Consider the following 22,320-nt stretch of genomic DNA (forward strand, 5'->3'; position numbering starts at 1 on the left):
CGCCTCTGTTTGAGCGAACCACGCCGCCGCAGAATGCTCCCAAAACTCCGGCAATCGAATAATAACGGCATCGTTTGCCATGTTCGGTTCGGTCCCTGATACTTCAGCGAGACCAACGTCAGGGTCACCAGTGTAGTGCCGAGAGATGGGAGTCAGAGACGGTAGCTCGAGGTAGAGCGAACAGCATTTATTTGGTACACAAATACAACATGCTACTGCTACGTTGCGTGTAGTCGACTGACCCGTGGTGGCAGGTAGTGCCACCTCCTATAATGTTCGGGCGGAACTCTTGTTCCTAACAATAGTTCCGTGGGTGAATTATGTACCATTAACAATCACTACAATGTTCATGTTCTGGCTGTGATATGAAGTTAGCAAGGTGTAGTGGTACTATACAGCTGGAAACCGGCAAATCCAATGTATTTCAGTTCCATGCAGTTTAGGCCTGATGCAGTATTGTAAAAATATGTTTTTGCATCTACCTATAAAGCTGATACTGAAATTGAAATACCCCGGTTTATATACAGAATCACCATAAAGGTATCTGGTGGGAAATCAAACTATAAACAGTTATGGAATGTACTTGTGAATAATAGAGCTACGTGAATGTTCTGGTTTGAATAATAATGATGTAGTCTAGGTGTTTATGTAGGCCTGGTGGCGTGAATACTTTCGGCAGCCAACATGCCCTTCCGCGTTGCTCTGATTGGCCGAGCGTGCGCATGCGCATGAGCCGCGACAAGCTCCTCAGCCAGGCAGGAATACTAAACTCCGCTTAACGCAATTTATACAAATGGAAGTATTGATTACGCCGTAACGAATCATTAAAAAAATATACCGTTAACTGGTATGTTGTTTCTTTACACATATGTTGGATTATGTAATTGGTTTGTCATGACAAACCAATAAAAAATCACGAATTAACCGGTGGCTACAACAACACACAGTAACTACATGCATCATTGTTTACAATGAACGGTGGGGCTAATCGAAAGGACTGGACACGGACGCGTTAAACAGCAATCAATTAATTTAATATAACAGTCCGGTTCTGTGTTTCTTTGTGTCTGTAGATTGTTGGTGAACAACTAACTTTAGGTTAGTCCTTTCGATTAGCCCCACCGTTCATTGTAAACAATGATGCATGTAGTTACTGTGTGTTGTTGTAGCCACCGGTTAATTCGCAATTTTTTATTGGTTTGTCATGACAAACCAATTACATAATCCAACATATGTGTAAAGAAACAACATATTCCAGTTAACGGTATATATTTTTAATGATTCGTTACGGCGTAATCAATACTTCCATTTGTATAAATTGCGTTAAGCGGAGTTTAGTATTCCTGCCTGGCTGAGGAGCTTGTCGCGGCTCATGCGCATGCGCGCGCTCGGCCAATCAGAGCAACGCGGAAGGGCATGTTGGCTGCCGAAAGTATTCACGCCTGGTGACATGTTTAGCTGTAGACATGAAGGTTCGGGTTTTAATAATAATGATATAGTGGGGCGGCTGGGTGGCGTAGCGGTCTAAGCGCTCGTCACCAACGCGTGAGACACCAGTATCAAATCCGGCTGTCAGCGTTGCCTCCGGCTTGGGCCAGCCGTCATACTGACTCAATTGGCAGAGTCAGCGGGAGGGAAGTCGATGGGTGGTAATCTGGTCGTTGTAAACAGCGACTCCTACAGGTCGGTCAGGGCGCCTGCACAGCAAAGACAGGAGATGTCGAGGGTAGTGTGAGCCTCCCACACGTTACACCTCGCTAGTGTGACTTAAGTAGAATCACTATGTACACGATCAAGGGAGAAGAGGTGATGATATAGGAGCCTTTTGGGGGGTAGTGTCTGTTCCCACAGATCAATATGTAGAAAACATGGAATGATTCAGTGTTTACTACCGTGGTCATTCCTGATCTGAAAACCTTTCATCTGAAATCTAATTTCCCACTATAGACACAATTTGACAAAGATGTGATTTTCCCTTTTGTATCTACCAGTAAAGCTGATTTTAAATACTCCGTTTAATATACAAAATCACCATAAAGGCACATTTGTGTTTAAAAAACAAGAAACAAGGACACATATACAGCCCACTGGACGTATAACAGACTCTTCAAAGTGGCCCCCCTGTGACATAAGGTTACCCCAGGCCCCCAGGCCCCCTGCCCTGCCCTTCCCTGGAGCCTCCTACCTGACAGTACCAGAGCCACCTTGCAGGTGGTGATAGCTCTGGTGGTGTTTCCAGCCCCGAGAGCGTTCCCCACGCGGACGCAGGCAGCAGCGCTGATGCCTAGAGGGAACTGTCAGGACCACAGGTGCATTAGTGGCTAAATGGGGACATTATGGGGAGGGTAATTTTTATTTTATTTTTTTATGTTAAAGGAACACTCCAACATTTTGGGAAATTTGCTTATTTGCCATCTACCCTGGAGTTAGACAAGAAGATACATAAATGTTTCTTCTCTGTGCAGTAGGAGTAGGAAGACGTTGGGAACTAGGCTAATGGAGGAACCTACTTCCAGTGACTGACGCTAAGCTAGGCTAACGGTGCGTGTCTTCCTACTCCTACTGCATGCACAGAGAAGAAAAAAGGTATGTATCTTCTTGTCTAACTCCAGGGTAGATGGCAAATAAGCTAATTTCCCAAAATGTTGGAGTTTTCCTTTAATACAATACAACTTTAATTAATCCACAAAGGCAATTTGATTTTGGACATAAGTAAAAACAGACATATGCGTAGACAGATAATTAGAAGCAAAAGAGCTCTTTGGGATTATGTTGGGCTGATGAAAATAAAATAATAATCATAATAATATAAAAATAAAATAAATAAATAAGGAAACAGTCCACATGTCAGTGGTACCACAGGCAGTGATAAAAAGTACCAGTATTTCTACTGTAATTAAGTACAATTTAAATGTAAAGAGTACACTACACCACTACACCTCAAAGTAAACATTGTACTCTTTACTCCACTACATCTATCTGAACCCATTACCCACTACTCACTTACAAACAACAAACAAACAAAAATACTTTGCATACAAGCAGCGATCCTAAAGAGGACATAATCAGAGCAGTGTACAGTAACTGGACCAATTTAATCTTTTAACATAACCTTCAGAGGTCAATAGGTCGAGGATTGAATGCTCCCAAGCACTGAAAACTAGGGCTGTCAAAATGAATGCTTTAACTTTGGAGATTAATAAAAATTATTTAAAGCATTCAAATAAATTAATCTAGATGAATCTATGGAGTGAAAAATGGGTTGTTTTTATTTATGTTAGCGCCGCAGATATAAGAAAGAGGTCTAGCTGAGTCAATGTTGATGGTTTTGTTGAACATTTGTATTTCACAGGAGAGAAGAAAGCTATTAAAATAGTATTTGAATCTAAATGTACTTTCTTTGTGTTTTTTTACATTAATTCCATGATTTTACTCAAGTAAATATCTGTTACAAGCTTCGGTCTCAAGTAGAAAAAATGCTATTTTCAATCTAGATTAATTGCAGAAAATTGTGAGATTAATTAGTAAAAAAAAATTATCTATTGACAGCACTACTGCAAACACAAGAACGCCATACAGAATAATGCACTTTCACTCTTGATACTTAAGTACATTCAATATCAAACACTTAATTTAAAATGAAGGACTCTACCAGCGCTACCATTCTATCAGTATGTTGAGCATGTCTTCTGGGTACTCGGAATATGTGGATGAGTTATTCATACCATGTATGCGATGGAGCCCACCTCCAACAAGATATGCTGAGCAGCAAGATCCACCTCACCTAGCATACCTGTGTAGAGAGATATATATATATATATATTAGGGCTGTCAAAATTAATGCTTTAACTTTGGAGATTCATTTAAATAATTTAAAGCATTAAAATAAATTAATCTAGATTAATCTATGGAGTGAAAAATCTTCAACGTTCTGAACTTTCAGCAGTATATTCGCTGTGGATATAAGAAAGAGGTCTAGCTGAGTCAATGTTGATGGTTTTGTTGCACAGGAGAGAAACTGTATTAAAAGAAAGCTATTAAAATAGTCTATATATATACTTTCTTTGTGTTGATTTTACATTAATTCCATGATTTTACTCAAGTAAATATATGTTACAAGCTTCGGTCTTAAGTACAAAAATGCTATTTTGAATCTAGATTAATTACAGAAAATTGTGAGATTAATTAGTTAATTTTTTTTATCAATTGACTATCTATTTATTTATCTATTTATCTATTGACAGCTCTAATATATATATATAAACTAAAAGGAGAATACCTTCAAGGGAAAGAAGGGACCGCACACTCCACAGGAGACTGGTTTTTGCTTTTTTATTGTTGCACAACGCGTTTCGCTATCGCTTCCTCAGGTGCTATCTCTATCTCTCTCTCTCTCTCTCTCTCTCTCTCTGAGAGAGAGAGAGAGAGAGAGAGATGGTGGTAAAGAGATGTTTGTTTCTAATATAGACATGTTTCAGGTTTGCCAACTTCACTAGCACGCAACCGAAGTCGATGGGTGGTAATCTGGACGTTGTGGACAGCGACTCCTACAGGTCGGTTGGGGACGCCTGCACAGCAGAGACAGGAAATGGCGGGGGTAGTGGGACCTCCCACACGTTACACCTCGCCAATGAGAGTCCGCGCTGGCAGGTGAAAAGATGTGACAGGCTGCCTCCTGGTGTATCAGAGGGGACACGTGATGCAAGGCTTCTATCCTCCCTACCACCAGTGGGGGGTGGGGGGCATATGCGAGCAACATTCAAGACAGGGAAGAATTGGCACAATGGAATTGGGATGGGAGAAAAAATTGAAAAAGTGGAGAAAAAGTGGATAAAAGAAAATAATGTCTTGATGATTCGTTCTCAGTGATGATGAGGTGCACAGGTCTTTTGTATGGATAGCTTAAGTCGATATGACTGTTCAGAATGTCTTAATGATTCGTTGTCAGTGATGACCAGTAATTACCAAATGTCCCCCTTGTTCCAGACCACAAATGGATACATAATGACCTGAAATAAAGACTAGACCAGTAGTGATGCCTGACATAATGACCTGAAATAAAGACTAGACCTGTAGTAATGACCTGTATTAACACATTAATTGCCAATGACGAGTATACTCGTTATAGCCCGCCAATCGTTGGATGCCAACAACGAGTATACTCGTTATTATGATCGTTATTTCTTTTATTCACTATTTCCATTCATTATTCATCCTGCTGTGCTGTAGGACTGTGTGGCACTTTGCGGCCGCTATTGCACTCCATTTGAAACGATGTGGTTTGTTTTCCTGGCCGAGCTGCAGTGTGCAGGCGGGGTCTAAACACTCCAGCAAAACAAGCGCTTATAGGGATGGCATCGACGAGTGTCCCCGCCCCCCCGTTCATTTTCTTTGGTGGATAACATTGGACACACGACCGCGACCAGTATTTGGAATGGCGATCAGATAATTGGATTCTTCTTTTTGCAGTACATCATAGACAAGGTAAGGACTATATATTATCAATCTTGCATTGATCCGATAATTATTTCCCCGCGATCGCAGCATGTGTCTGTGGTGTGTGTGTGGGCCGTGTCCCGTTGGCTGCGATCAAAGCACTGAGGGCGGGCTCCCCCCCCCCCCCCCTTTCGTGCATGCATGATGAAATATACTACCGATAATCTAGTGTTGATTTCAGATTTATTCAATAATCAGGCGAGAAATGGCACGATTTATAATTAAATGCAGTAAAGCGCTGTTTGACGGAGTTTCCTGGGATTACACAGGATCACTCTAAAACTATACTCATATTCACCACGGTATAAAATGGAAATGTATGGGTGAAAAAATTATCAGTTGTTTGCATGTTGACCGGAAGAAACTCACTGACAATCGACGTTGTTATTAGATCCATAGCTATAATATTTAATATAGTTTTAGCACTACAAACACCGGCATCTACCCCCATTGCATTGCAGCACTGGCACAAACGGCCATACGCCCACAGCACCATCTGGCGCTCAATGTGTTAAAGGGGAGATGAAGCATTGAACAATGTGATCCTAGTTTGTTTGTTGTGTACCTTGTGTAAGACAGGGTCCTATAATCAAATGTGAAATCCTGCTTATTTGTCTGAAAAATCAAATATAATTTCCCGGTTTTTGCCATTTTAGATGGTGACGTCACGGTGTTGGTTTGGTGTATACACTGCTGGTTAGCTGCCTATAGTAAACATGGATTGTCGGGTCAGTCAGTAAATAAAATGTTACCTACCAAACAACGGGACCGCGGTGGTTCTTTTTGTATTGCTCCTGGCTGTTCAAACTAATTTTACTGTGTGAAAGAGAGAGGAAAGTTGGTTAATTTCCACAAACTACCAGTGAAAAAAACAGTGTTGTTGGCACGTTGGCTGGCTGCACTCAAGCGGCGCGATCAGCCTGTTGGACAGGGAATGAAGATCTGCAGCGAACACTTCATTGCCTCGGATTATGTTGTTGGGGGTGGGAGGTTTGTCCAGAAGACCACTAATCAGCTGAAGCCCGATGCGGTTCCCTCGGTCTTCGACAGACAGACCGGCGCAGGCAGTTGAACCAGCGTCGCGGAGCATTTAGCTATCTGGCTACCTAGCTTCAGTTCAACCAGCGTCGCGGGGCATTTAGCTACCTGGCTACCTAGCTACGGTTCAACCAGCGTCGCGGAGCATTTAGCCTGCTGGCTACCTAGCCGGGATTCAAAGCCAACTAGCCGGCTAACCCAGCTTGCTAAATGCTGCATGTAGCTAGTTAGCTGAACCGTAGCTAGGTAGCCAGCACAAACTGTACAACGTGAGAAAAGCAATACAGGCCAACACTTCAGACAGCCGCTGTCTTTCCCTCTTCTCATCCGAAAAGAGAAAGGAAAAAGAAGGCAATACACGTCCCACTACAGAACGGTGTTTACCATAGCGGTGCCGGCAACAAGTCCCTTGCGGACTATAGCCGACCTGAGCATGGAGATATTCTCATAATGAAACACCAAGCTCACCTCCCTCGCACCGGGTACTTTAAATTTTTTGAAAAAACGGGGCCAGCGCGGCAACAGTGGGTATCCGTTTGTCCAGAGACCCGGGGAATTGAACCGCAGATTCTGAATCACAGTCCTAGGAAAACAAAGCTCTCGATGAGGAGCTCATGTTAACGTGGGCATCAAACCAGAACCCCCTCCACGCCGCTAAGTGGCAGCGAAAAAGGATACCAGCCTGGAGCCGGACCTTCGTAAGCTGTGTAGTTGTTCCCCCCACAACCAACACACCTGGCGCCCGCGTTGCAAAAACATCACCCGCCCCAGAGAGGCCGCCAGCCCTCACACGGCAGAGCGCCTCCCAAGCAAAGTGTCCAACTGCAGAGCCGGAGGTAATGCCGGCGGGGATTGCTCAGCGACGCGAGCCCCTAATACGAAGCGCCGGTGAAGGTCAGAATGATCATCATCTTCTAGACACTCCGGTGCCGAAGACATTATCGCTGTATTTCCTCGAAAATAGTGAGAGAGAAAACAAAGATATAATGCCAACGCAGCTCCTTCTCTTCAACGTAGCTCCTTTCCAACTATTTTGGCACTAAACTCAAGTGGTGTATACAGACACTTGCCGGTAGTGAAAATAAGGAAGGAGCTGTTAGTATGGCCACACCCCTGCTTATGTAGAGGAGCGGATGGGGGTGTGGCCAGGCGGATGGGTGTGTATATGTACATTCAGTAATTCACTGTTATAGGATGTGTTCCTATAAGCAGCGCAGAGCGTAAGCTATGATGTAATATAACCTGTATTGAGACTAGACCTGTAGTAATCACCTGTATTAAGACTAGACCTGTAGTGATGACCTGTATTAAGACTAGACCTCTAGTGATGACCTGTATTAACACATTGGGCCCCAGCCATTAGCCTTATCCTTGTAGCTAACGCGCCAGGTTTCCATAGCATATTTTCACTGTGCGTCACTATGTTTGGAGAGCTATATCTATATTCTATTATTATAGCTATGGAGACAATACTATGGTCATTTGACAGTGACTTTCTTCCGTCAAACATGCAAAAAAGAGATAATTTTTTCATGTATATGTTCGCGCGTTATCCCGTGGTAAATATTGTATAGTTTAAGAGTGGTCCGGGATCATTCCTAAAAAGCTGAGTTATAGGGCGCTACGTGAATTCTGCTATAAGAATTGGCGTTTCTTGCCTGGACACGCTACTATTTCCAAATCAAATGTATATAATAGGTATTATGTTTCATCATGAATGCATGAAAGGGGGGGGGGGGGTCGTTTTTTTATGCTTTGATGGCCAGTAACGGCATTCGTCTTGAACACCACACACGCTGATCAGCTGGATCGATATGAAAACATTGTACGATCAAGCTGGAATTGACGTCAGATAGTCCTTACCTTTGATGGGGGGTATTCCAAAAAGAATATTCCAATTGTCTGCTCGCGATTTCCAGTATTGGTGTCCATCTGGTCCCGGACATAATTTGGCACAATTTATGGATCGAGTGTGCCAGATGCGTTTCGAAGTGGTCTGATGAAGCGATTTACTTGGCTCCGTCTAAATTCAGCGCCCGGAGGGGTTTAAGTGTAACACACAGTGAGATATAAGGTTTCAAAGGGTGGCCGATACTGCCACCTAGCAGGATGCGGCCTGGTATTGCACTTTGGCGATCTCAGAATAATTTTCCTATGTAACACCGAGGTCATTGGATGAATAATGAATACAGATATCGAATAAAAGAAAAAACTATCCAAAAACATAATATTACGTGATTGACACTCAACGCATGGCGAGCAAATGCGTAATATTACGTGGATGGCACTGAATGAGTTAAGACTAGGGATGTCCGATATTATCGGCCTACCGATATTATCGGCCGATATTGGCATTAAAATGTGATATCGGAAATGATCGGTGTTGTGAAGGATCAGATTAAACCGAATATGTATATTTATTTATATATATATATTTAATTGTATTTGTATATCGTTTGATATCCCCTGTATATTCCTTGTACAATATGCATTGAATATCCCCGTTTCTACTAAACAGCCCATAATAGTTTCATTCTACCATTGGACGAGAACCTGGCGCCAGGTTGCCATACCCCTAGGTTCAAGTTCAATCGTGCCGCCTAACATGTCGAGGCAACCCCCGGTTCCGCGCAGTAATATGCCGGGCGAAATACGTGTGGTACTATTTGTTCATAGCGCATATATATATGGCGCTCGTAAAGTAGAACTTTCTTTTAGTCCAGTTCTTTACCCTCCAACAGAGTGACAGACGCAAAAGCCTCCCCACGAAGCACGTGCGGTGTAGTAGGGCCTACTTGGCCCAGAATAGGCATTGAGATATCGTGTAGATTAATAGTTGAATGGTCATAGTTTGGCACCATACCGTCGAGTTGGACGTATTCTATTAAGCTAATAATAGTCTATTTATGTATGGTGCATCGTTCGGTTCGAGTTCTACAGTTATCAGTACCCCCATCGTTCCTGACGTTATCTGGACGCTTATCCAGGCTGGTCAGACCCATAGTGGTGATTGCATCCGAGGAGCTCCGGGTCAAGAGCGACTGGACCTGTATATTGGATTACTCTACCCGACGACGGCGAGCCTTCCACGGCTCTTGGATTATGCTTTATGTGCTTTGATTATTCCATGGATAAAGGCCAACACTGTCGAGTGTTGGAATTACCCCCCGGAGAGGACTACAGGTGAGGCGGCGCTCTACGCGTGAGGTCACACCACGTCTCTCCGTTGTGGACCGGCAGATACCGTTCCACAGAGGGTCCAGCTGTATTCGTCTGCGGCCCGAGGTTCTGTGGGCACTGGGTCTAAGACTTTGGATTCTCCCAAGACACCGTCGGCCAGATGGGATACCGCCAGCGACTTCTCTAACCCCCCCCTCCTACTGTCTTACAACCAGCTGGACCCCCCCCCCCCCTTAGTGTATCCAGCTATAATCATTTAAGTACTATCGCTATCGTTTTCTAAATATTCCAGGTTGTATACTTACTCCCTGCGCAACCAGAGATTGGACATTCAATGTTGATTTACCTACGAATACTCATTTGCCATAAAAGTGCATACTCAACATTTCAAATCATAAATGTAATTAAGTGAATGTTGTATACACCCTTTGCTGTATTAAATATTCGATTTGGTCCATTTGTGTTGGTTCGTTTCATCAGGTGGGAAAGTGTTCATCATACTTATATCTTGTACTGGGTGGCCAGAAGTTAAAGTACATGAGGTAGTGGTATTAAATATCATATCTAACAATACAGTCAGGGAATTGTACCCCTCAGCTACAATTGGTCCTTCGAGCCGGAGGGTAACTAGTGTAATATTAATATAGTGTTATTAATATCGAAATGGCCTATGATGAACACTCCACGAAACGATCCTCCTAACCTAGAACGCCCGCGGCGCAGACGACAGACACCTCAGTACTTAGAGGCTTACACTGTCAGTCAACTACCTAGCCTTCGACAAACGGTAAAAGTAGAAAGTAAAATTATGTCTGACCTTAACGACCAGGTTTCCCCGACCACAGAGGCCCTAGTAGGTCCTAATGTAACTGACCAAGCCCACGGTGGGGACCAGGAGGGAATTGACATGCCTTTACCCCCCGCCACTACTAAAGAAGTAGTCCCCGACATGCCCCGGGAGGAAGATAGCCCTACAGAGAGGGAACTCTGCACGGAAGAAGAAGAGGAGAGCGCCGAGGAACTAGAGCTCCAGGACTCCCCAACGAGTACCCCCAGGAGCGGTTCACGCAGGAGCGGCTCACCTCCACTACCGCCTTCCCCCAGCGAAGCGGAGAGGATACTACAACAGGCGTTCCTCGTCAGCCTGACAGCCTCTACCGAACGCGATCGGCTCCAAGCACAGACGCTTAGCGAGCGCGAACGTCTCCAAGCCCAGGCGACCAGCGAGCGCGAACACCTCCAAGCACAGCAACGGAGCGAAGAACAGCGCACAAGTCTGGAGATGAGACGCTTCCAGATGGAAGAGAATATGGCAAGAGACCGGGCCGACGCCCAGCGCACCGCTGCCGGTGCCCAAAGAGACGCGGAGCGCGACAGACTACAAGCGCAACTAATAGAGCAGCTGATCAAAAGGACAACTCCCTCCCCCTCCGCCAGGGGCTCAAGGAACTCGTCGAGACAGCAGTCAAGAGCAGCGTCACCGCAACGAGCAAGCGACCCTGAACTTGACCAACAGACCGAGTCTAGACCCCCCGCAGACCCCCTTCCCATACCGGTCCAAGCGAGACCCAGCTACAAGGAAGGAGCGGCCTACACTGCGGAGAAGCTAAATAAACGATTACAAGATCTGGAAGATTTGATAGAAGAAGAAGAGGGAGAAGAGGAGAACCAAGCCCGACGACAGCACAGTACTCCACCGGACCAGGAGGTCCCATACAGTCCAGGCTATACCCCCGCGGCGCTGCGCTACAGACCCCCAACTCTATTTACGGGTGAGCACGACGCACGACCAGCCCCGAGGAACAGTACCTGGACCAGCGGGCCATGGTACCCTGCCAGTACCGGCCCACAGCGAGGCGCAAGAGGGGACTCGCCCAGGAGGTCTCTCCCCCAACGCTCGCCGATGTATTCGCCATCCACGGCGTCATACAACGCCACGCCGTCAATCCCAGACTTCGCCTATGAGAGTCGAGCACAGTACACGGAGCTCCGGATGTGTTTAGAGACAATGATGGTAGATGTCGTTGATGAACGCCACAAGTATGCAATATTATTGAAGCACCTGAAAGTACCGCGAGCGCACAATATAGCGCTAGCCTATGCTACCTCCTCGACCCCATACACAGCGGCCCTTGCAGCGCTGGATCAAAGATATGGACGTATATGGGATTACGTAATCCAGGAGATAAGGCATATTGACCGCCTACCCCCAGCCACAGACAATCGATCACTAGACGACCTGTCAATCAAAGTGCAGTCCCTGGTGGGGATGCTGGGAGCTCAACGGGAGAAGGGCAGGCATGAGCTGTACGCCAACTCTAACGTTGAGAGGATTTTGGAGAAGCTGCCACCCGCAAGACAGGAGCGCTTTCGGCGGCAGAGGGACTACCGAGATCCCGACGGCCCCGAGCCATCCCTCCTTGATCTGGCCGACTTCCTGGCGAGAGAGGTCAGCAGCTTACGACTGGACACCTTCGGGCGGAGCACGCCAAGCTCCAGAGAGGGACCCAGGAGAATAAGTGATGGAAGAAGATCGGTGACTGTCATGCACCAATCAGAGTCAGTACCGAGCAGTAAGAGTCACAGCACCCCCTCGAGAAAGGAGAAGTGGAAGATAGCGTGTCCCTACTGTGAGAAAGAACACTGGCTGTCACAATGTGACTCATTCACAAAGATGAATGCAGAAGAAGTGAGCCAATGGATAAAGTCCAACCGGCGCTGTTATCGATGTGCGCGGCCCCACATGGCAGCCGAATGCCGCCTAAAGAAAAGGTGCAGCCGGTGCGATGGAGCCCATCTAGATATACTACACGATAGTAATGGAAGACGGCCTATACCTGCACCACGGAGCGGCACCAAGGCAAGTGTCATGTACATTGACCCCGCCAGTAGCAACGGAGCTCAAGTGCTCTTAAAGGTAGTCCGTGTGACATTGAGCTACCAGGATAAAGTCATGGACACTTACGCCGTCCTTGATGACGGGTCAGAGAAGACCCTTCTGCTCGCCTCCGCTGCGACTCAACTGGGACTGCGGGGGAGCAAGAACGAAATGACGATTCGGACAATAAGAAGAGATTTAAAGACGATAAAGGGCGAGAATGTCTCCTTCACTATCGCAGCCAACGGGCAGCCAGAGCGACGGTACAAGATCACAAATGCTTTCACCAGCCAAGAAATAGGACTCTCGCAGTACACCTACCCTGTCACCAAGTTGATGGATAAATATGTGCACCTGCGCCAATTACCTATCCCGCTCATAAACGGCGCTACCCCGACCCTGTTGATAGGCTCCGACCATGCAGAACTCATAGTCCCGATTGACCGGGTCCATACAGGTCCCCGAGGCTGTCCTGCAGCCGTCGAGACCCGCCTAGGATGGACATTACAAGGCCCCCTCGCTAAATCTCTCAACCGAACCGCAGCCACTAGCTGCTTCCACTCCCGAACGACAGAAGAAGACACCACTCTCCTGCAGCATGTCGAGAGGCTATGGACCCTAGAGACAATGCCCTTTAAGAACGAAAAGAAAGACATTCGCTCTAAAGAAGACATTTACGCCATCCACCTACTCGAGCAGGGGACAAAGAGAGTCACAGTCGGCGGAGTGATGAGATACGCGACTCCACTCCTGAGGCGAGAGGGAATGCCCCCCTTTCACGCAAAGAAAGACGCCACGGAGCGCTATCTACTGAACACAGAGCGGCGCCTAGCCAAAGACCCCGCTCAACAGAGTGTGTACCAAGCTGAGATTGAGAAGCTAATCACAGCGGGACACGTAACAAAGATTGACATTAAAGAGGCCGATCAGACGACCGAATCATGGTACGTGCCGCATCACAAGGTCCATCACAATGGCAAGGATCGCATTGTGTTTAACTGCAGCTACCAGATCGGATCCCAAAATCTGAATAAAGAGCTCTTGCCCGGCCCCACACTCGGCCCCTCCCTACTAGGCGTGCTACTGCGCTTCCGCCAGGACAAGGTGGCTATAAGCGGGGATATCAAAGGGATGTTCTTGCAAGTGAGACTAATAGAGGAGGACAAGCCTCTGCTACGGTTCCTATGGAGAGAGAAGATCGGAGATGAGAACCCATCCATCTACCAGTGGGAAGTACTCCCCTTCGGAACCACATGCAGCCCGTGCTGTGCTACATTTGCACTACAGAAACACGTCACAGAGGACCCAGCAGCACATGAAGAGGTCCAACACAGTGTGAAGAACAGTTTCTACGTAGACAACTGTCTACAAAGCATCTCGACTCAAGAAGAAGCCGAGGCTCTCCTAATCAAGTTACGCACCTCCCTAATCAAAGGAGGCTTTGATCTCAGGCAGTGGGCCAGCAGTGACCCGCACGTATTGCGCAGCCTCTCCTCCGCAGACAAGGCTGCCAGCAGCGAGACCTGGATGGCGACAATCCCAGGAGAAGCCCAAGAAATGACACTAGGATTAGTCTGGCGCTTCAAAACAGACTCGCTCCACTATAGACACAAACCCTTGGCTCCAGAGCAAGGAAGGTCGGCGGCGATACCGACCACCAGACGGAGTGTGTACAGAACACTCGCCAGACAATATGACCCGTTGGGATGTATTCTACCTTACACCACCAGGGCAAAGATGATTGTACGAGCACTATGGGACAAGGACCAGGGCTGGGACGACCCAATACCCGCACACCTTGCCTCAACATGGAGAGAGTGGGAGACGGAACTCCGCTCACTCCCAGGTGTCAATATACGCCGCAGCTACTTCCCATCCAGTGAGGCCAGAGACATGCGAGATTGAGCTACACGTCTTCAGCGATGCCTCCGAAGTAGCCTACGGATCGGTTGCTTATTTGCGTGCCCAAGAGATGGGAGGAGAGATACACACTGCTTTCATACTGGCCCGCTCAAGGATAGCCCCACGTAAGCAACAATCTATCCCACGTCTAGAGCTCTGCGCAGCCCTCGCAGGAGCGCATCTAGCCACGTTAATCCAACGTGAACTCACCATTCCGGCGCATAGAACAATCTTGTGGTCAGATTCCACGACAGTACTCACATGGATTAAGTCTGATTCATGCAGATACAAAGTCTTCGTGGGAGTCAGAGTCACCGAGATTCAGGAACTAACAGAAGAAGCAAGCTGGAGATATGTGGATACCAAACACAACCCAGCTGACGTCATCACCCGGGGAATGTCCCTGGATGACCTAACCCGTCGCAACATCTACAGTGACGGACCAGCATTCCTCCAGCTCCCGGAAGGAGATTGGCCTACGCCCACCCAGAGGGAAGCAAGTAGCGAGGAGGCCGAGAACAAGAAGCCTATGTTCTGTGGACTGAGCACTGTCGCCTCCACAGACCCGAACATAGATGACTGCATTACCCTAGAGAGTGCGCAACAAAGGACATTCCTGCGGCACCACCCAGAGATTCAGTCCATCACTGACATGTCAGCAGCTGACTACGAAGAAGCAGAACTTCTTCTACTACAACGAGCCCAGAGAGACTCGTTCCCCGATGAGCTAGACTGTCTACAGGGAGGAAACCCCGTCCCATCAGACAGCAGACTGATTCACCTGGCACCAGAGAGTGACGCACATAATCTCATCAGAGTGGGTGGTCGCCTGCGGAGAGCCCCCGATCTACCAGATGACATTAAGCACCCGATCGTCCTGAACAGCCGACACAAGGTCACAGAGCTGATCATAAAGAAATACGACGAGGATGTGCACCACGCAGGAGCAGAGAGAGTCTTCGCAGAGATCAGACGTCGTTATTGGATATTACAAGGGAGAGAAGCAGTACGGCGCTTCCAGCGAACCTGTCTAGACTGCCGTAAGTGGCGCGCGCAGCCCAGCATACCACGGATGGCTGACCTACCCCCCTGTCGCCTCCGAATCGGCGACAAGCCATTCCACTCCACAGGCATGGACTGTTTTGGCCCGTTGTATATAAAGAGAGGAAGAGGCACCGAGAAGCGGTGGGGTATTGTATTCAAATGCATGACCACCAGAGCGATACATATCGAGCTCCTTCCGACCATGAGCACAGACTCATTCCTTATGGCCTTCCGGAGATTCATATCACGGAAAGGACAACCGTCTACATTGTTGTCTGATCACGGGACCAACTTCAAAGGCGGAGAAAGAGAGCTGAGAGAGAGCTTCCAAGCTATGGGCCCAGAACTTAAGACCCACCTCGCTCCAGCCCAGGTTGACTTCCAGTTTAATCCCCCGAACGCACCCCACTTCGGTGGAACCTGGGAACGAGAAGTACGTTCTATAAAGACAGCCCTGTATGCCGTACTCGGAGCCCAGACTGTGGCAGAGGAAGTCCTAATGACAGTCCTCATGGAGATCGAGGGAGTATTGAACTCAAAGCCCCTCGGTTACGTCTCCAGTGATGTAGCAGATGTCGACCCAGTCACCCCCAACACACTCCTAATGGGGCGGCTGGACCCCGCGCTACCCCAGACAATGTACAGGCCCGAAGAAGCGAACGGCCGAAGAATGTGGAGGTACAGCCAAGTACTAGCTGACAAGTTTTGGAGCAACTTCCTACTTCACTACCTACCGTCTCTACAGACCCGCCAGAAGTGGGTAAAAGAGAGAGACAATTTGACAGAAGGAACAGTCGTCATGATAGTTGACCAGTCACTCCCCAGAGCTATGTGGCCGGCTGGCCGCGTAAGCAAAGTGATCACCGGTGCCGATGGCAAGGTCCGAGCAGCTGAAGTACTCGTCCAAGGGCGCACCTACACACGGCCCGTGGCGAGGCTCATAGAACTGCCCCGACTCCCAGATACTATCGATGATGACCATGACCCTATGACTTTGTGAGTTGACTGACCTTACAGCGGACCTTGAGTGGAAGACAGTGCGGTTAATCTGTCTCTGCTTAGCTAATTAGGTGGGACTAATTAGGGGGCGGCTGTTGTGAAGGATCAGATTAAACCGAATATGTATAATTATTTATATATATATATTTAATTGTATTTGTATATCGTTTGATATCCCCTGTATATTCCTTGTACAATATGCATTGAATATCCCCGTTTCTACTAAACAGCCCATAATAGTTTCATTCTACCATTGGACGAGAACCTGGCGCCAGGTTGCCATACCCCTAGGTTCAAGTTCAATCGTGCCGCCTAACATGTCGAGGCAACCCCCGGTTCCGCGCAGTAATATGCCGGGCGAAATACGTGTGGTACTATTTGTTCATAGCGCATATATATATGGCGCTCGTAAAGTAGAACTTTCTTTTAGTCCAGTTCTTTACCCTCCAACAGAGTGACAGACGCAAAAGCCTCCCCACGAAGCACGTGCGGTGTAGTAGGGCCTACTTGGCCCAGAATAGGCATTGAGATATCGTGTAGATTAATAGTTGAATGGTCATAGTTTGGCACCATACCGTCGAGTTGGACGTATTCTATTAAGCTAATAATAGTCTATTTATGTATGGTGCATCGTTCGGTTCGAGTTCTACAGTTATCAGTACCCCCATCGTTCCTGACGTTATCTGGACGCTTATCCAGGCTGGTCAGACCCCTAGTGGTGATTGCATCCGAGGAGCTCCGGGTCAAGAGCGACTGGACCTGTATATTGGATTACTCTACCCGACGACGGCGAGCCTTCCACGGCTCTTGGATTATGCTTTATGTGCTTTGATTATTCCATGGATAAAGGCCAACACTGTCGAGTGTTGGAATTACCCCCCGGAGAGGACTACAGGTGAGGCGGCGCTCTACACGTGAGGTCGCACCACGTCTCTCCGTTGTGGACCGGCAGATACCGTTCCACAGAGGGTCCAGCTGTATTCGTCTGCGGCCCGAGGTTCTGTGGGCACTGGGTCTAAGACTTTGGATTCTCCCAAGACACCGTCGGCCAGATGGGATACCGCCAGCGACTTCTCTAACCCCCCCCTCCTACTGTCTTACAACCAGCGGGACCCCCCCCCCCCTTAGTGTATCCAGCTATAATCATTTAAGTACTATCGCTATCGTTTCCTAAATATTCCAGGTTGTATACTTACTCCCTGCGCAACCAGAGATTGGACATTCAATGTTGATTTACCTACGAATACTCATTTGCCATAAAAGTGCATACTCAACATTTCAAATCATAAATGTAATTAAGTGAATGTTGTATACACCCTTTGCTGTATTAAATATTCGATTTGGTCCATTTGTGTTGGTTCGTTTCATCAGGTGGGAAAGTGTTCATCATACTTATATCTTGTACTGGGTGGCCAGAAGTTAAAGTACATGAGGTAGTGGTATTAAATATCATATCTAACAATACAGTCAGGGAATTGTACCCCTCAGCTACAATCGGTTTAAAAAAATATATAATATATATATATAATTTATTTCTTTTACATTTATTTAACCTTTATTCACCCAGGCAAGCAAGTAAGAACTAATTCTGATTTTATTTATTGTCAAAAGTATGCATAATGTTGTGTTAATTCCACAACAAGAGATATGTAATGTTAATTACCTGAAAGTATTCCGTTTTTTGGGGGGGGGAACCCTGCATATATCGGTATCGGTTGATATCGGTATCGGAAATTAAGAGTTGGACAATATCGGTATATCGGTATCGGTAAAAAAGCCAATATCGAACATCCCTAGTTAAGACACAATCAAACACTGACCAGCCAGGAAGCCTCCAGCCTCCCAGATCCACCCCTCAAAGCAGACCATGAGTGTGCTGGGGATGGCTAGCTGCATGTAGGCCCCCCAGTCCTGAAGACACTCACTGGACCAACCTGCAGGTACACACATAGAAACACAAACACACTCGTCATAAACAACAATAACATTGTCATCATCATCATAAACAACAACAACATTGTCATCATCATTATTGTAAACAACAACAACAACATTGTCATCATCATTATAAACAACAACAACAAACAAATAAACAACAACAACAAACTCAGGCTGTCACTGTCCTTGCCACTGGACATTGGCTGTGATCTGAAATTGTGTCGTCACTTGTTGGCCAAGCAAGCCGCAAAGCTGTAAGTCGTTATCATTTTCACCTAAAATGTTGTTTATAAACCTACGTATTAGGGCTGACCTTCGAAGTGGAATTCGAAGCTTCGGGGCCGAGATTCGATTTTAATTCGAAGCTTCGAGATAAAAAAATAAAAAGAAATGTTATAAATAATATATATATATTATTTTTTTGTTATGTTGTGGGACTTGTACAGCACTTTGTTCAACTTTGTCAGTGCTGTAAAGTTTAAACCTTTTTAAATCTTAGACAAACGAAACACTTTGCTTTCATGAAATATTGTAAGCCGTCATTTGAGGCTTTATAAAAGCAGCACAATGAACACAAATCTGTCAGTGCCGAGTCCGACCTCATCTTAAACAGCATTGCTTGTTGTAGTTAACAAAGAGAGGCAGAGTTGTTTTGCACAAAAAATAAAAATATATATATATATATATATATATATATATATATATATATATATATATATATATATATATGTGTAACGGTTGTGACAACATCACCTCAAACTTCGATGCCCCGAGTGCCCCGTGGGCAGCAACACAGACCGCTATACCAAGAGGTGAATTCACTTCTAAGTAATGGGTTTATGCGTCTTTTGAGGATGTGAGAGTGAGTTTAACCCATAGCACCGCTACTCACCCCAGCCCTTCTGGACTGCGCTTCACAATACCATCCGTTACATATATATATATATATATATATATATATATATATATATATATATATATATATATATATATATATTTTTTTTTTTTTTTTTTTGTATATTATTCAAAATTTATTTTCATATTCGAATCCCATGCCCATCGAACGAAGCTTCAAAGCTTCGAAGTATTTAAGACAGCCCTACTACAGTACGTATCCCTTATCTTTGAACCTTACCGGTCAAAGTTATCTTATTTCATGTCATCATATCTCATCAGTTCACTGAACAGAACGGTTGAAGCCAGCAATGCCCAAAAGAGTAACAGAAATGTAGAGATGCTGTGTGGCTGTTCTGTTTTTATGTGTGTGTGTGTGTGTGTGTGTGTGTGTGTGTGTGTGTGTGTGTTCAGTGTGTGTGTTCAGTGTGTGTGTTCAGTGTGTGTGTTCAGTGTGTGTGTGTGTGTGTGTGTGTGTGTGTGTGTGTGTGTGTGTGTGTGTGTGTGTGTGTGTGTACAGTGTGTGTGTGTGTGTTTTCAGTGTGTGTGTTTTCAGTGTGTGTGTGTGTGTGTGTGTGTGTGTTCAGTGTGTGTGTGTTCAGTGTGTGTGTGTGTGTGTGTGTGTGTGTGTGTGTGTGTGTGTGTGTGTGTGTGTGTGTGTGTGTGTGTGTGTGTGTGTGGTGTGTGTGTTCAGTGTGTGTTCAGTGTGTGTGTTCAGTGTGTGTGTGTGTGTGTGTGTGTGTGTGTGTGTGTGTGTGTGTGTGTGTGTGTACAGTGTGTGTGTGTGTGTTTTCAGTGTGTGTGTTTTCAGTGTGTGTGTGTGTGTGTGTGTGTGTGTTCAGTGTGTGTGTGTTCAGTGTGTGTGTGTGTGTGTGTGTGTGTGTGTGTGTGTGTGTGTGTGTGTGTGTGTGTGTGTGTGTGTGTGTGTGTGTGTGTGTGTGTGTGTGTGTGTGTGAGTGTGTGTGTGTGTGTGTGTGTGTGTGTGTGTGCATGTGTGTGTGTACAGTGTGGTCTCCTCACCCCCCCAGGTCTGCTCGTGGAGTCTCCTACAGCGGATGTATCCGTACAGAAGAGCACAGATGGTGATCTGAGAGAAGCTGTTAGCGATCGCTGAACCCCTATGAACACACAGCACAGCATGCTGGTATATTACTGTCTGTATGCAAACACAACACAGACTGTCTTGTCTTATAGACCCAGTTACACACATAGAAGGGTATAGGGCTGACCCCTATTAATCGATTAGTCGACTAATCGGTCGAAAGGAGCCGTAGTCGACTGGCCAACCTCTTAGTCGAATATAATAAAAAAATAATAAAAAATAAAAAATAATATATTATTTTTTATTTTATATATTTATCATTCTTTCCAAAAGAAAAGAGGCCTAGAAGCATGGCTAACGCTAACGGCACGCATACCAGAGGCTAACTGCCTACGAAAATGGCACAGAGGCACTGAAAGAGGATTTCACCCATCTAAGGAACACACTAGACTAGACAAATATCAAGATGTATCCATCAGTGGACCAATTGCATGCTTTTGCAGAGGACAAGAAGCCTTCAGTCGACTCCTTCAGACATTAAGCACCCCCCACAGCCCAAATGGGATAAAAAAAATAAAAATAAAAATATTAAAAATATTATACTCTTTTTTTCTTTTTTTTTAACTGCAAATGTTGGCCAATCCTAGTCGACCATCCAAATCCTTAGTCTGGGACAGCCCTAGAGTTACAGTATAAGAGTTCAGAGACTGATGGGGGGGGGGGGGTCCTGCCCCCTAGTTCCAACATTTCCTATAGGGAGGTGTAGTCTGACGTCACTGGTTGTTCCACCCGTATAGGGATTTATCATTGGGAAAATGGATTATCGGCAATTCTGCCGCATGGAAATTGGCAAGCTTTCCATTTTTGCACAAAATGAGTTCCCTTCTACCACTAACATTATTGTTTAAGCATTTTTGGTTGAAATAAAGGTAGTTATAAGGTTTTTAATTTGTCGTAAAAAAAGAACTACATTTACCAGTAGGCAGCCTGTTAGGCTGTCGCCTAATCCCCATCACGGCCAGCTGATACCAAGGTCTAGATCCTAGGTCTGTGACTACAGGCACGAGGCTACGCTGTGGTGACGTCAGTCAGCAGCGCCAAATAGCAGTGTAGTTTCCCAGCGAACGAAAACATAAACGTTGTTATTTTGCTACCTTTACGATTAATTGTGAATATTTTCATGTTGAGCTATAGATTGTGGATAAATACACACAGAAAGGTACACCATGCCAACGTTAATGCTTTATTTATCTAAAACGAGCCGATTTAGAAATGGTCAATGGGGAAATACATTAAGTGGAACAGAGGGTGGAACAGGAAACAATGAAAATGACGTAACCACTACACCTCCCTATACTGTATTATGGTCTGAGGGGGGGGGGTCCTGTGCCCTATAGGTGCATTCCAGGTGGGGAAATAGGAAGTAGGGAGGGGATACATATCTTGTATGTCACAAATGTAACAGTACATACATGATTAGATTAGATTAGATGATTAGATTTGATTTTATCTGTATGTTGTGTATGTCATAAATGTCATTATGAATTGGAAATTACCCTGATGTAAACAAGACGAAAGTCTTTCTCTGGTCTGCATCCCCTTAACAATTGTGCGCATTGAGCCATACTGTACCGTACCCATTCTGCAATCTGTTAATTAAAGTTTTCAATCAATCAATCAATACATGCACGCAGTGTTACGGTTCCACCTGCACAATCCCCTCGGTCTCCCCCACACACTTGGGATTGGCATAACGACTAAATTGGGATGGGAGAAAAATACAGAAAAAAGGGGGAGAAAAAGTAGATAAAAAAAAAGAAGACCAGTGTGGTGCTTCAGCCTCATCAACCCGTCGATCTGAAAGTCTGCATTGCGTTTGTCATTTGTCGATGGTTATCTTACTGGCTGT

The 22,320-nt window shown here is 45.9% G+C and overlaps 1 protein-coding gene across 1 annotated transcript in view; it reads right to left on the reverse strand.

The window, feature by feature from the left end:
• LOC311233448 (multidrug and toxin extrusion protein 1-like) overlaps positions 1-22,320 on the reverse strand; it is a 65,768-nt gene that overhangs the window by 21,252 nt on the left and 22,196 nt on the right. Inside the window, exons 8-11 of the mRNA XM_084320415.1 lie at positions 20,390-20,487; positions 18,358-18,471; positions 3,726-3,793; positions 2,186-2,294 (exon numbers count right to left, since the gene is read on the reverse strand). Of these exons, the coding sequence (XP_084176541.1) occupies positions 2,186-2,294; positions 3,726-3,793; positions 18,358-18,471; positions 20,390-20,487 (389 nt within the window). The remainder of the gene's footprint in view (positions 1-2,185; positions 2,295-3,725; positions 3,794-18,357; positions 18,472-20,389; positions 20,488-22,320) is intronic.

Source organism: Notolepis coatsorum (genome assembly GCF_963971535.1).
Source record: "Notolepis coatsorum genome assembly, chromosome: 1".
In the NCBI taxonomy this organism is placed as follows: domain Eukaryota; kingdom Metazoa; phylum Chordata; class Actinopteri; order Aulopiformes; family Paralepididae; genus Notolepis; species Notolepis coatsorum.